Source organism: Schistocerca gregaria, chromosome 2 (genome assembly GCF_023897955.1).
Source record: "Schistocerca gregaria isolate iqSchGreg1 chromosome 2, iqSchGreg1.2, whole genome shotgun sequence".
NCBI classification, from domain to species: Eukaryota; Metazoa; Arthropoda; class Insecta; order Orthoptera; family Acrididae; genus Schistocerca; species Schistocerca gregaria.
In genome coordinates this window covers 351,241,339-351,256,866 of record NC_064921.1, presented here as the reverse complement: position 1 = coordinate 351,256,866, position 15,528 = coordinate 351,241,339, and the positions used below count along the sequence as shown (strand labels likewise).

Below are 15,528 nucleotides of genomic sequence, written 5' to 3'. Positions count from 1 at the left end.
CAGCAAACTAAGGATCTGATGTCTAAACTCTGAAAAGGGATACAAAAAGCTGTAGCAAGGAGTACAACAAAAAATATTTACTTGTAACTACTAACAGTAATAATGACAATCTCTTACGTAAAATAATTTCTAAAATATAATATTTATGACAACACTAGGTCACCTAAGAAATTGCAATATCTTTCAGAAGTTGCCTGCTGTACATATGATGAGTGTGCATGCGCAATACTAATAGAATCAACCTAAGGGTGAGAAAACTATGAAGTTGTTCTTCGATTCTTGTTTTGGATATTGTTTTCTAAATCTTTGCGTAGCAATTCTGCCACACAAACACTAATTGTTATGTAAACAGTAAATGGTTTGGTTGTTTTACCACTCTTTGATCTCTTTTACACAGCTGCGCTTCCTCTGTTATTTTGTTTATATTGGATCTGGCCGCAGGACAGTCCAGCGCAGTTAGGGTGACCAGATACAATTGTTTACAAAGCAAAAAACTTAAGACCATTCACCTCCCTTCATTCGACGCACCGCTACCAACATCTACAATTCAAGCAGCAGCTGACGACATGTAAACTGCACTATAACCTTCCGAATACAAATAAATTGAATGACTATGAAACAATGGAATAAAACCATGACAGTTAATCTGTCTAGTTATTTCTTACCTTTATTGGCCACTGAGACGTACGCTTCAGCTCCACCTATATTACATTCCACTTCAAATTCATTTCTCCCTTTCTTAAAGCCGGAAATTTGCAGGAAAGGCCATCAGAAAATGTACACTTTCATTTAGGCATAGCCAAATATTTTACTTAATTCAGTCAGTTAAAAATTACACTCACAAATCACACGTGCACTACGGGAAGTCAAGCCAATACAAAGTGAAGATACGAAACGAAAGTTTTAAATAATCAATATTTGCATTCGCTTATATCTAGATCAACGATAACAGATGATCATGGTGCCACCTACTACCACCGCCTTTGTGCGTGTTTATCGCGAAGGCTGTGCCAATAGTTAAAGTATTTAAGAAAAGAGCAATAGAGTGGGACGAATTTAACTGTATTACACTCAACTTTGCGAAAAAGCCGGACACTGTAAAAATCTGCCGGAGCTAAAAATGGAGGACATGTCCGGATTAATCCGGAAGTGCAGAGCAGTGCTGTGTGGTCTCTGCAGCTGTCTCTCCTACTCGTATGCCAAAACCAGTGACACACGGTCACATACGGAGCATTTAACTACACTGCCCTGCACCTGAAGGGCACAGCCACGCATGCCGGGTGCATTACTTGGATGAGCCTGTCTTAGAGTATGCTCTGCGACAGGATATTGTATGTTGCCAGTATATATCCTCTGCCTATGTCCATTCATCTTGACTGAGAAACTTGTTGGTAGTCATGCCAACGTAAAAGGCCAAACAGTGTTTACATAGTAGTAGATATATGATGTGAAGTTTCACATTTGGCTCTCACTTTGATAGTATATGTTTTGCCAGTTACAGGCCTGGTATAGGTGGGTAGAAGGGTGTACAGGGCAAGTCTTATAGTGGGGACAATAACAAGGGTAGGAGCCAAAGGATAAGGAGATTGGTGCAGAAAGAGTACAGGGTCTGAGAAGGGTACTGCAGAGATTGGGAGGTTGACAAAAAGCTATTCTAGGTATGGTGAGCAAAATGCTGGACAGAACTGACCTCATTTTAGAGGATGATTTTAGGAAGGCATAGCCTTCCGAAGTAGCTGGTTAGTGCATTCAAGACTAGGATAATACTGAGTGACAGGTGGTGTACTCCTAAGTTGTTTTAAGGAGATATCAGCAGTACCATGATTGGATGTAATGGCCCATGAAATCTGCTTTTGAACTAGGCCGGTGAGGTAATTATGTCCAGCAAAGGCAATGTTAGTAAGTAAGCATTCCTCCCCTCACCCAGGTTTCTGGACGACTTTTCCAAACTCTACCCCTTTTCCTAAACCTCACTAGTCATTTTCCTTGACCCCTCTTCCTTTCCCTTCAATTCTACTGCTAGGAGGCGGCACTGGCTCCAAAAGCTTGCAAACTGTACTACCTTTCACATGTGTGTTCTCCTGCTGTCTCTTGGTGAGAAGATTTTTTTATATACCTAATTACATTACACTGCTTGTAAGGGAAGATAGATGGATACTTATGTTGGTCCACTACGCCTTCTAGAATGACTAGATAACCCACAGAATGTTACAAAAACATTCCCTGGACCATAATGCTCCCTCCTCCAGCCTGGATTTTTCCAACTATTGTGGGACGGTGTTTTCTTTCAGACACTTCACGTTGTACATGCCAACAGTTTTCAGTCCAATGGACTGAATTCATGTGTGAAGGCCATCTGTTCCCATTCGGTGTACACCCAGTTTCAATATTAGCATGCAAATTCCAGCCTTTGTCACTGAAGAAGAGCAGTTAGCATGGATGCTCCCAAAGCAACATTCTCTGAACTGTCATTGAAGAGATGCTGTTGGCAGCCCCTTGGTTCACCTGGGCAGTCATGCCTCAGTGCTGGTTTTGGATAGCACCAGTTTGTCATGCAAGGTATACTTTAATCACAGTGGCACACAAACAGTTCACAAACTTAAGCCATTTCAAAAATGCTTCCACCCTTGGCCCGAAAGCCTCTGATCAAGCACTTTTGGATGTAAGGTAAATTGCTCAGTTTCTGCATAATGATAATAACTGCACTGTTTTCCACGTCCTGCTGACACGCTTCACATACTCTCCACTGCTACTGCTGCCACCTGTAATCTGTGAGTGGTTATTGCATGCAGACATCGAGTATAGGCAGTGGTCGCACTAATGTGACTGGACTGTGTAATATATATAAAAAAAAAAAAACATGCTTCAGGGTATATTAGGTGAAAGAAGTTGAGGAGGACTAGAAAGCAATTGGAATAAGGGAGAAAAATCCATGTACAGGTGTAAGAGATAGATCCAACTACTCAAAAATGGTGGAAGGTCATAGGTGAACGGACATTAGGATAAAAATCATTCAAGCAAAGGGAAATTGAGAATTTCTTCCATATTTGTCCCACAGTCTTCGTAAATTTGAGGAAGGACATAACTCCAGCAAGCAGTATTTTAGATTATTTCATTTGTACTAATAGTTATAGATGCAGCCCATTCTGAAGTGAATCTATAGTAACAGGTGTGGACACATCATCGTTGATTCATGAACAAATCATGTACAATATGTGCACAACACGGCCGTCAACAGTTCTCATCTTGTAATGTTTACTACAAATCACACTACATGTTGTTGTTGTGGTCTTCAGTCCTGAGACTGGTTTGATGAAGCTCTCCTTGCTACTCTATCCTGTGCAAGCTGCTTTATCTCCCAGTACTTACTGCAACCTACATCCTTCTGAATCTGCTTAGTGTATTCATCTATTGGTCTCCCTCTACAATTTTTACCCTGCATGCTGCTCTCCATTGCTACATTTGTGATCCCTTGATGCCTCAGAACATATCCTACCAACCGGTCCCTTCTTCTTGTTAAGTTGTGCAACAAACTCCTCTTCTCCCCAATTCTATTCAATACCTCCTCATTAGTTATGTGATTTACCCATCTAATCTTCAGCACACTACATATACTTGTTCATGTAACTAACACATGTGCATGAACATGTGTATACATACATTAAAAGATGAGGATTGTTGACAACTGTTGTGCACAGGTATGAATGGCACTTGATTTGTTGATGAAATGTGGACAATGTATCCACATCAGTTACTATAGATGCACTTGAGAATGGGCAGTTCCCAAAACTATTAGTGCAAATAAAAGAATCTAAAATACAGGCTGCTGGAATAATGTCCTCATTAAAATTTACTGAGGCTGTAATGTTTACTACAGATCACACTATATACATGTTCATGCACATCAGTTACATGAACAGATACATAATGTGATTTGTACTAAACATTACAAGATTAGGACTGTTGACGACTGTTGTGCACAGGTATGCATGGCATGTGACTCCCACTTAAAAATATAATAAAAGACTTATTTTTTTAATGAGAGCACTTGGGCCACTATTCAACAACTTCTCCCAGAAGTGTCTGATATTATAGCAAGTGAATTAGCAAACATCCTGGACAAGGGGTCAGTTTAAGACTATGAAGCAAAGGCCACATTTTGAACTAGTAAATGTAAGCTCTGTCCACAGGTCCAGGGGGACCTATTATTACCAACTAACCACTGTGTCATTCTCTGCCATGGATTCACTGGATGCGGTATGAATGGGCATGCAGTCAGCACACCCCTCTCTTGGCCGTTTTAAGTTTTCGTGACCTGGAGTGCTACTAATCAGTCAACTAGATCCTCACTTGGCATCTTGAGGCTTAGTGCACCTTTCAGTTCTCTCATCAAGGGAAAATCCCTGGCAGTACTGGGAACTGAATGCTGGTCTTCTGCACTGCAGTCAGCCACACGGATCACTCAGCTACAGAGGTAGACAAGGTCACATTTTGCACTGGGACCAATCTAAAATAAGAGAACTCAGGGCTTTTCTACGCAAACCCTCAACTTCAACAGGACTGGGAAAGGAAGATGATGAATCTCATTTGTGAGTCAAAAGGGGACGATCTTGGATGATCAGAATGATACAGGTATGACTGAATGAAGTTACATATTCATGAAGTCAGAGGCCGAAGATTTACCGTAGCATGTATTGTTAACTGTTAACCTTTTCCCAGCATCTTCACTTTTTGAATAGTTCACAGGAACACAACCACGTAGAGTTTTGCAAATCAGAAACAGTTCTATAATAAAAGTCCTCACAGGCACTAAATACAATGCAAAATACTAGTGTTTCAGGATCTAACCCGCAGCTGGGGCAGCTGTGTCAGTACAGACAATGTAGAAGAGTAAGCTGGAACAGAAACTACACATGGTCGCCATCAGTACCCATTGCCAACAAGAGATAACTAGTATGAAAATGCTTTACATAGTTATAGTAAGAGAGGAAATATGTTTCCTCAGGAGGAGAGTAGAATCCCATGCAGAATTCACTCCAAACTAATTTGTAAGGTAACATGCCAGCTTAATATCAACAGAATCATGGTACACAGTCTCATTAAACAGGTAGTAGTGAAGAGCAAAACCTTTGCACTTCTGCTTTCTGTGGGATGGCCAGTTTCAAAACCATGTTCAGTAATTGCAGATTTGTCTGGCTGTTCTAATCATGTGTGACATATACAACGCAACAGGTTTGAATGACCTGATGGTTTCAACTATGTATGTCAAGTCACAACTGCAAGCAATCTGGTAAAAACTTGCCTTACACAGACCTGAATCATCTTTCAAGTATTCCAAAGCTCTGATTTTGGAGTGAGAGTCAAAGCAAATATAGTGAGAAGCACATATTCCTATCTCATACTCAACAGTTCTATTTTTGGTCATGCTGTCAAGATTAAAATGCAAACTTTTTCTAGTTGCCAAATAATAAAATTCATATACAAATTACTGTGAAATACCATTTTTACATTTTTCAATTAAACACTTAAAAAGGACTTGTTTACATGGAAGCCGAAGCATACAAAAATTTCCTGACTGATTTCGCTAAACACTTAAAAAACAAATAACCACTGCAAAATAATACATTCTAAAATGTTTTACTCCCTCCTCTGAAATAACAGGAGATTAGGATTTAACATAATACCAAAATGAGTTTGTAATGGACTGAACACAAGCTCATATCAAGGAAAGATGGTAAAGAAAATCAGCTGTGTCCTTTGTACAGTAACAATCCCAGCATTTACCTTGAGAAACCTTGGAAAAACCAAGTGTTATTGGTCAGAAAGAAAATCGAATCCAGGTTGGGCCAAGGGCAAGTTCCGTGTCTTAACCACAGCAATAACTTACACTTTTCTTTGAGTGAGGAAATTTGTATCATGAAGTTTGGAGCCACAATCTTCTTTGCTTGGTTACCAGCCATTCCATATCCCCTTAATTTTTCTAGTAAGATAATATTAGTAGTTGAATTTAGTTAAAGAATACCTATGCTATCACAACACTACAAACAAAAGAAACATTTTAAAACTGACCACTAATGGATTAAGAATTTCAGTAGGGCTTTCCTTTTTAGCTGGAGAGCTAAATGCATCTGGTGTCATCAAATTTAACTGCTGTGGTGGTTGCTGCACTTGTTGTTTCTCTCTTTCCTCTTCCTCCTCCTCCTCTTCCTCTTCTTCCTCCTCCTCCTCATCATCATCGTCATCATTACGTTTCTCTTCTTCTTGTTTGTGCTTTAACTGTTGTTCTTGTTGTGTATGCTGTTGATTGGCTGGACTGGTTGGCTGCTGAGAGTCAGCAATCTCATCTTTTGCAATATTAATTAGTTGTGAATCTAAATCTGTGCCATTCATGGTTATTACATTCAGTGAGACATCCGAGAAACTGTCCTGAAACACTACCAACATAGAGCCATAAATCTTAACAGTTCACCACACACCACTTCTAAGATACATTAAAACAAATTGTAATTAGGAACACACAACTACACATACACAATGAGTCTCTCCCCAAGAGAAAATATAAAATAGCAAGAATAATACTTACATAAAAAGGAAAGCAGTAAAAATTAAAGCGTCTACAAAACTATGTACAGAGAAACATTCCACGTGGGAAAAATATATCTAAAAACAAAGTTGATGTGACTTACCAGTGGCAGGTCGATACACAAACATACACACAAAATTCAAGCTTTCGCAACCAATGGTTGCTTATTCAGGAAAGAGGGAAGGAGAGGGAAAGACGAAGGGATGTAGGTTTTAATGGAGAGGGTAAGGAGTCATTCCAATCCCAAAAGCGGAAAGACTTACCTTAGAGGGAAAAAAGGACAGGTATGCGCACACATGCGCATGCGCACACGCACGTCCTCCTGTCGCTGCTTGGAGAGTAGATTTTTTATCTATCTAATTATGTAATATTTACAACTATTGTTGATGATTAATTATTCTGATATCTTACCATGAGAATCCTTTGAAACTGTGTTAACATGGTCATCAACAGCCACACTGGAGGGTGCTTGCAACATAATATGACATTCTTGCAATGACTTTGGTTGAACAAGAAACATCTTCACAACCACAGCTGGTATACTGGGCAGCTGGTCATCATCCAAATCCTCTAAAAACAAAAGAAAACTATCTGCATCAGTTTTGAAGTAGTCTACAAGCAAGTTTACCATAATCTCTGTCACAAACAATTTTAATGTTCTCTGGATCAGTACACAACAAATGGCCACTTATCCGTATAAAAAGTATTTGGCTTCACTTACAATGTGAACATTTTAAAGCACCTGTCATGAACAATGTTATTACTTCTAAAATAATTATTTCTTCAGAGAGAAACTATTTATTATAATATATTTGGGAACAACTTACAGAAAATTAAGTATTCTTTAAGGCATGCATACACTGAGTGCCACAGTAACAGACACTGTAATGTAGCAAAAGATGCTATTGTGAGCTGGCTTTTGGACTAAACATAAATAAATGAACTAAATGAATGCGGGGCAGAGGCATGTACGCATATGTGCTCGGTTTGATTACAAAAAATCAGAGCGAATGGGGATCCAAGGATCCTGTACCATCACAGTGTCAGACTCTGACTTTGGAACAGTCTTTAGTGAAACATCTCTGTTGTGTGTGTGTGTGTGTGTGTGTGTGTGTGTGTATAAGGGGAGGGCAAGTGCTGTGCCAGCCATCTGTAGTTGCTCGACACCATCAATGTAAGGTTCAGTGGTCCATGGCCCACATCGACACCAATGACACCCGTTGCATGGGTTCTGAGGCCAAAACTCCTGGTATCACATGCAGTGTGCACACAGAGCTTGCGATTTGCAGCATTGTTCCCAGAGTTGATAGGGGTCCTTTGGTTTGGAGCCAAGTGAGGGTCTCAGTTAAAAGATTTGTCGACCGTTGAGGATTTGTATGTCTCCTCTCACTAAGTCGGGGGTGCACTACACAAAGGAACCGACTACTTGGGTAGCAGAGTACTTGTAAAGTGCACATGAGGGTCTTTTGGCCTAGGAAGTAGTTTGAGGTGCTCTGGTGTACACTTGCCGATCAATGCACAGCAAGAGAAGTCAAATGTCATTCAGAACAAAGACCATTTGACAATTTTTATCAGTAAATTGTCGAAATATTCATAAGACAGTTCCCGAATTTACTGCCATCCACAAAAGTTGTCGCACTCATATTATTCTTGGAGTCGACAGCTGGCTGAAACCCATGGAAGTAAACTCTGAGATATTTAGTGAGTCATGGAACATATATTAGGAAGACGGATTAGAGGCCATAGGATGGGGAGTATTCACTGGAGATTAAAAATAAGTAATCTCCATTGAGGTCAAAGCTGAGTGTGACACTGAAGTCATCTGGTCACATGTGACAGGTGTAGATGAAACAAAGTTAATTGTTGGATGTTATTACTAGCCACCAGATTCCGTTGTGACAGTTCTAGAGTCATTCAAATGAAGTCTACGATCAGAAGGCGCGTAAATTTCCAGATCGTACAATACCAGTTGGAAGTGACTTGAACCTACTGAGTACAGACTGAGATGTCTATAGATTGATTGTGGGGAGCAGAGACACGAACAGTCATGTGAAAACTTTTGAACACCTTTTCTAAAAACTGTCTTGAGCAGCTAGCTCAGCAACCCACACACAATGGAAATATCTTAGATCTGGTAACTACAAATAGGCCGGACCTTATCGACAATGGCAGTATAAAAACGGGGACTAGCGATCATGATGTCATACCAGCTATGATTACGGAAGTTAATAAATCAGTCAAAAATGCCAGTAGAGTGTTTCTGTGACATAAGGCAGATAAGCAGTTATTAACATCTTACTTAGACATAGAACTGGCATTATTTTGTACCAGTAAGAATGACGTAGAGGATTTATGGGCAAAGTTTATGTAGATTGTAATTCATGGTCGGCAGAATTATGTGGATGGAAAATACCCACCATGGGTTAGTAATGAAATTCTGAAGATGCTGAGGAAGCAGAGGCTGTTGCACTATCAGTTCAAAGGGGAACACACAAATGGTGACAAGTGAAGTTCAGTAGAAATTTGTGCATTCCTGAAAAGATACATGGGTGACGCATACAACTACTACCACCGCCATTAGCAAATGTGTCTGGCAGAGAACCCGAGATAATTCTGGTCCTATGTAAAATCCCTAAGTGGGCCTAAAGCTTCCATTCAGTCCCTTGTTGACCAGTCTGGTGTGGCTGTTGAAGACAGCAAAGTGATAGCCTGAGTTTTAAATTTCGAGTTCAAGAAATCATTCAAACAGAAAATCATCCAAACATTTGACCATCGGACAGATTACCATATGGACAACATAGTAATAAGCATCCGTGGAATAGAGAAACAACTGAAAGATTTGAAAGCCAGTAAATCACAACATCTGACTGGAATCTCAATACAGTTTTACAAACAGTACTCCACAGCATTGGCCCCTTACCTAACCTCCATTTATCACGAATCTCTCGCCCGGCACAAATTCCCAATGGACTGGAAAAATGAGCAGGTGACTAGTATATAAAAAGGGTAAAGGAACTGACCTGCAAAATTACATACCAATATTCCAAACATTGGTTTGCTGCAAAATCCATGACCATGTTCTCAGTTAGAACACAATAAATTTTCTTGAGACAGAGAGGTTTATGCCCAGGAATCAGCATGGTTCTAGAAAGCACCGCTCATGCGAAACTCAGCTTGCCTTTTCTCATGATACACTGTGAACTATGGATGAAGGGCAACAGGCTGATTCCATATTTCTAGATTTCCAGAAAACATTTGGCATTGTGCCCCATCACAGGCTGTTACTGAAGGTATGAGCATCTGGAGTAAGTTCACAGATATGTGTGTGGTAAGAAGACCTCTTAAGTAATAGAGTCCAGTATGGTGGCCTCAGTGGAGAGCGTTCATCAGAAACAAGGGTATCGTCGGGAGTGCCAAGGGAAGTGCAATAGGACCGCTGTTGTTCTCTATACACACAAATGACTTGGCAAACACAATGGGCAGCAATCTGCAGTTGTTTGCTGGTGATTCAGTGGTGTCTAAGTTGAGTGGAATTAGGAAGAAACAAGACAAAATCTCCAGTTGGTGTGATGAATGGCAGCTAACTCTACATGTGTACAAATCTAAGTTAATGCAAATGAGTAGGATGATCAAACCTGTAATGTTCGGACACAGTATTACTAGTGTCCTGCTTGTCACAGTCAAATCGTTCAAATATCTGGGCATTATGTTGCAAAGCGATAGAAAATGGAATGAGCATGTGAGAACTGTGTTACAAAAGACAAATGGTCAGCTACAGTGCATTCGAAGAATTTTCAGAAAGTTCTCCTATCACATATAGGGCTCTGGTGCGTCCTATTCTTGATTACTGTTCAAGTGTGTGGGATTTGTACCAGGTCAGATTGAAAGAAGATATCGAAGCAATTGAGAGGTGGGCTACTAGATTTTTTGCTGGTAGGTTCAAACAACACGTGTTACCAAGATGTTTCAGTAACTCAAATGGGAATCCCTGGAGGAAAGACAACATCCTTTCCGAGAAACATTATTGAGAAAATTTAGAAAACTGGCATCTGAAGGTGCCTGCCAAACAATTCTACTGCCGCCAACATACATTTGCGTAAAGACCCGAAGATATAAGAAATTAGGACTCACACAGAGGCTTATAGACAGTTGTTTTTCCCTTGTTCTATTTGTGAATGGAATAGGAAAGTAAATGACTAGTAGTGGTACAAATTACGCTCTGCTAAACAGTGGACGAGGACTTGTGGAGTACCTACATAGTTGTAGATGTATACGATACATCCCACTAGTTCCACAGGAGTAGAAATCTATAGCACATATGTGAGATAACACACGAGATATCAGTGTTTTGCAATTAAAAAAACTCAGTCTCTTTCAAATGAAATCTCTAGGTGCAATTTTGAAAATTGTGTTTAACGATTGTTTAATCCCATACGAACTTATATTGGACAGTGAAATGAAAATGAGATACATGGAAAAAAGGTAATTTAACTGTTCATTATTTTAAAAGTAATTGCCAAAACTGGTGGTACATTTATTCCACTGCAAGATAGAACAATCAATGCCTTCCTGGAAAAATGTTTGCAGTTGCCTACTGAACCACAACTGTACCCAGGCATGTACTATTTCGTCTTTCTTCAGGGCTCTAAAAATGCAGAAATCGCACGGGGAGAGACCAGGAATGTGTGAAGGATGTGTAAGGACTTCCCTGCGCAGCTTCTGCAGCGTACTCTAAACTATCTTGGCAACATGTGGGCAGGCATTATTCTGCAACAGCAGATGCTGTTCAACATTGCTGTGTTTGGAGTACATGATAAAGTTTTGCCTGTGCCTCTAACATGTTGGCCTTCAGGCAAACACACAAAGCTGTCATCATATTAATCTGAAAATGGTGACTAGTTTAGATACTCTGCATATGGCTACCAAAGATGGGCTTGGAAATTATCTAGAGGAAACAAACATTTAAATAGCACATTTTGTCCCAAGAATACCTTATACTTGCAGTTGGAATTCAGTGAGAATGAACTGAACCTAGGGCATCTGACACACTAGCCAAAAACACAAACAGCTAGACCTAGACCACTACGGTGACCTGTTCTTGCTTCTGCGACATTGATATTTTGTGCTACAACATTAGAAGACTATACAACATCCACAGGTCTCGCCAAGAAAGTGTTAGGTATACTGGAGGACAGGTATTTTGACAGGGGGAAATTGAAAATATAATAAAATCAGTCAGCATGCATTCAAACCAAGAGTCAGCAACATCCACAGCATTTTTAACAGAAAGCAACAAATCATAACTGAGGAAAATAGTGACATCACCCAATAAGATAGTTCTATGGATACTGCCAACAAAGAATTATGAGCAATAAAGGAGAGAGATATACTGAGCATCCTACTTCCGCTCTTATTCAAAATGGGCACTTCATTCAGTGGGGTGTGAGACTTTTAGCTAGTGACAGCTCCCCACTTTTACAGGGTAATACATTTTCTGAGAATGAGATTTTCACTCTGTAGCGGAGTGTCAGAGTGTGCACTGATATAAAAATTTCTGACAGATTAAAACTGTGTGCCGGACCTAGACTCAAAGTCGGGACGTTTGCCTTTTGCGGGTAAGTGCTCTACCAGCTGAGCTACCCAAGCACAACTCACGCCCCGTCGTCCTCGCAGCTTTACTTCTGCCAGTACCTCGTCTCCTACCTTCCAAACTTTACAGAAGATCTCCTGCAAACCTTGTAGAACTAGCACTCCTGAAAGAAAGAATATTACGGAGACATGGCTTAGCCACAGCCTGGAGGTAGAGCACTTGCCCGTAAAAGGCATAGGTCTCGAGTTCGAGTCTCAGTCCGCCACACAGTTTTAATCTGCCAAGAAGTTTCATATCAGCAGACACCCCACTGCAGAGTGAAAATCTCACTCTGGAAACATCCCCCAGGCTGTGGCTAGGCCATGTCTCTGCAATACCCTTTCTTTCAGGAGTGCTAGTTCTGCAAGGTTCACAGGAAGGCTTCTGTAAAGTTAGGAAAGTAGGGGATGAGAAACTGGCAGAAATAAAGCTGTGAGGACGGGGTGCGAGTCGTGTTTGGGTAGCTCAGATTGTAGAGCACTTGCCTGCGAAAGATAAAGGTCCTGAGTTCGAGTCTTGGTCCGGTACAGTTTTAATCTGCCAGGAAATTTCAATGCCTTTTCTGTTTTTATTTGTTTGATTCAAAAGGCTTTTTCTGCTAAGATACACTTCCTCTTCTAGGTATTTAAGGGTTTTCTTCATGCGTAGCCCTGTTCTTAACCCAAGGCACTAGTAGTGATGGATAAATCTCTCCTTCCACTGCTAGCAGGCATCTTACCTCATTCTTTGTCTCCACTCTGTTCCTCTATGTTATAATTTTTTGATTGTTTTGATTTTTTTACTTTATATTGCTACTATCAAAATACTATCAAGGCTTTTTTTTTTTTTACTTCTTGCTCAAGGGGAACAAATACTGATCAATGTGTAAAACATTTTAGTATGACAATGTTCTCATGTAAACAGGTGTTATACTACATATAACACAAAATCTTACCTTTCCTATGTTCATTTTAACATTTTCATCCATTAAACTATATTTGTAATAGTCAGCACTTATTTGATATGTGGCAGCCACCTTTGCCTTTGTCATATGTCACACTGCGTCACTGATCACTCAAATCTAAAGGACAAGTGGCTTGTGTGCTTCAAGAAGACAGGTAACCATACAGGAGCTGTAACCACATCAGATAGGTATCTGTGGTGAAGTCAGATTAAAATACAATTTCTGAAGAGGAGCAGAAGCCTTTCCAGTAGTTGCAAGAGCAACATCAGTGACTTGTCTGGCCAGGCAACGTAAGCCTGCATATGTTACAACATTGCTGAAAGCAAAGGAACTCTACAACTATTATACTTCTGGAGTATATGAAACTGTACTGTATGACGAAGATGGTGGTGGTGGTGGTATCCTTCTAGGTAAAACAATTCCAGAAATAAACTGGTTTCCCCATTCAGATCTGCAGTCAGTGCTGCTGCCATCTGGAAAAATCTGGCATTGTATAAGCTGGAACAAGGAATGTTTTATTCTGAAAAGCATAGGGAAGCCAGAGAGCTTTAAAAGAAAAATCGATCTATTGAAGTTAGATATGGGGAATTAGTGAAGCACAGTGGCAGGAAGAATAGAATTTCTGGTATGGGGTATAACTACCTGGGAAAACTGGGACAAAGCCACAGGGTCCCCAAGGACTGGAAGACCTCTGGTAAACAGGGCACGAGGGGGGGGGGGGGGGGGGGGGGGACTGGAAAAAATATAAAGTAGAAAACGCATCAAAGTACATCCAAAAAAAGTCTATAGTTTATTGATAATCAACATGTGTTCCAGAACTAATTCTCTGAATGCCAACCATATCAATTTTAGTCCAAACAACTGGTGCCAACAGCTCAGCTCACAGTTGCTGACTTCAGCCAACACATCGCGTCCGCTATGTAGAAGGCAAAGTGAATTCTCTGGGCAACAGTGCGCCATTAGCCACTTTCTCAACCAATACTTTTTGTTGTGGGCAACCATAGCCGAAGTAATACATATATGACACACAAATCACTTCCAGCTGTCTACGGATCTTTATCTATAGTAACATAACCGCTTTTGTAATATCAAATCATATCCTTAGGTGCTCATCGTAGCAAAATACAGAACATAAAAATGGCATTATGACCCAAAAATAAACATCAATCCTAATATTATAAGCAATATGCTAACCAACATGAAATACTTGCACCTTGCTAAAACATTAAAGCCGTAAGATGGAAAGAAGAGGGACTCAACCTTCACAGAGCAAAATGCTGTTACGTGCAGGACATCACAAATCAGTTTCACCAATTGAAAAAACTGACATGTTAAAACCGTGTTGTTAGGCAGTCACAATCATTGGCTTCACCAACTCACAACCAAGTAATCATCTTTCAACCTAACCTACACTTCAGGTTACACTGCAGAATAGGTGCAATCACAACCAGATTTCAGTGGTGTCCTGTATCACTTGAGCCGCCTCTTAACGATATTCATGTTAACAAAACATCCAGTTACTTAATCTATCCCGTATTTTAAATGTTACAGTTGGTTAGTTGACATGTTAAGTGTCGTTTAGCTCAACTTGGTACGGAATGTTTAGTTGATATCTTCACAACATACTCCCAGCTGGATGATCATGACTGTCTTATTGAGGTGTGTCACTTATGCTGGCATCTGTTCAACTTTATTTTGTGTTTGGCATGAACTTGCTTTGAAGTTGTCCTATCCAAACATGAAATTTGTGCTACATCAAGATCCTCATTCAGCGTTACCTGCAATGACAGCTTTAATGTGTGCTGGCATAACACCCACAGTGAAATATTATCCTGCAGCTGTTGGCATCTCATACACCATGACAATGAAGAAACTGTTAAGTCAAAATTACAAAATAATTGCTATGTTAATATGCAGAATCCAATAGATCACTGAAATTTGGTGACACTTAATCCACAATAGGAACTTCACTCTTTTAGCTCCATAAATATCAGAGTACTGCTGCAACACAAGCATTTCACAGGTATTTTCATCATATGGAGGCAGATCACCAGTGCTTTTAGTACTAATTACTAAAAGAATATTACAATGCAATACACATATTGTAGATCATGGTGTATGTACTTCCACTAAGGTGTGACCTGTCAAGTTGATATTGGTGGAAAATGAATGAGTGTCCAGTGTTTTTTTACTTTCACATACAGACACTCATCTCTATATCACACTGTATACTGTACTGACACACTACTTTGCTCTTGGTTTGTGAACTTCACTTCACCGAATCTGACATCTGCCAGTATACGAAATATTATGATGAAATGAAAGGCACAAAGCTTACTGTCAAGCTCTCAAGACCAGAACACAGTATGATTC

General features: G+C 40.0%; 1 protein-coding gene across 2 annotated transcripts in view; it reads right to left on the bottom strand.

The window, feature by feature from the left end:
- LOC126337033 (enhancer of mRNA-decapping protein 4) overlaps window positions 1-15,528 on the bottom strand; it is a 120,110-nt gene that overhangs the window by 29,553 nt on the left and 75,029 nt on the right. For both annotated transcript variants that reach the window (XM_050001335.1, XM_050001334.1), the window contains exons 9-10: window positions 6,995-7,153; window positions 6,070-6,434 (exon numbers count right to left, since the gene is read on the bottom strand). In XM_050001335.1, coding sequence (XP_049857292.1) covers window positions 6,070-6,434; window positions 6,995-7,153 — 524 coding nt within the window. The remainder of the gene's footprint in view (window positions 1-6,069; window positions 6,435-6,994; window positions 7,154-15,528) is intronic.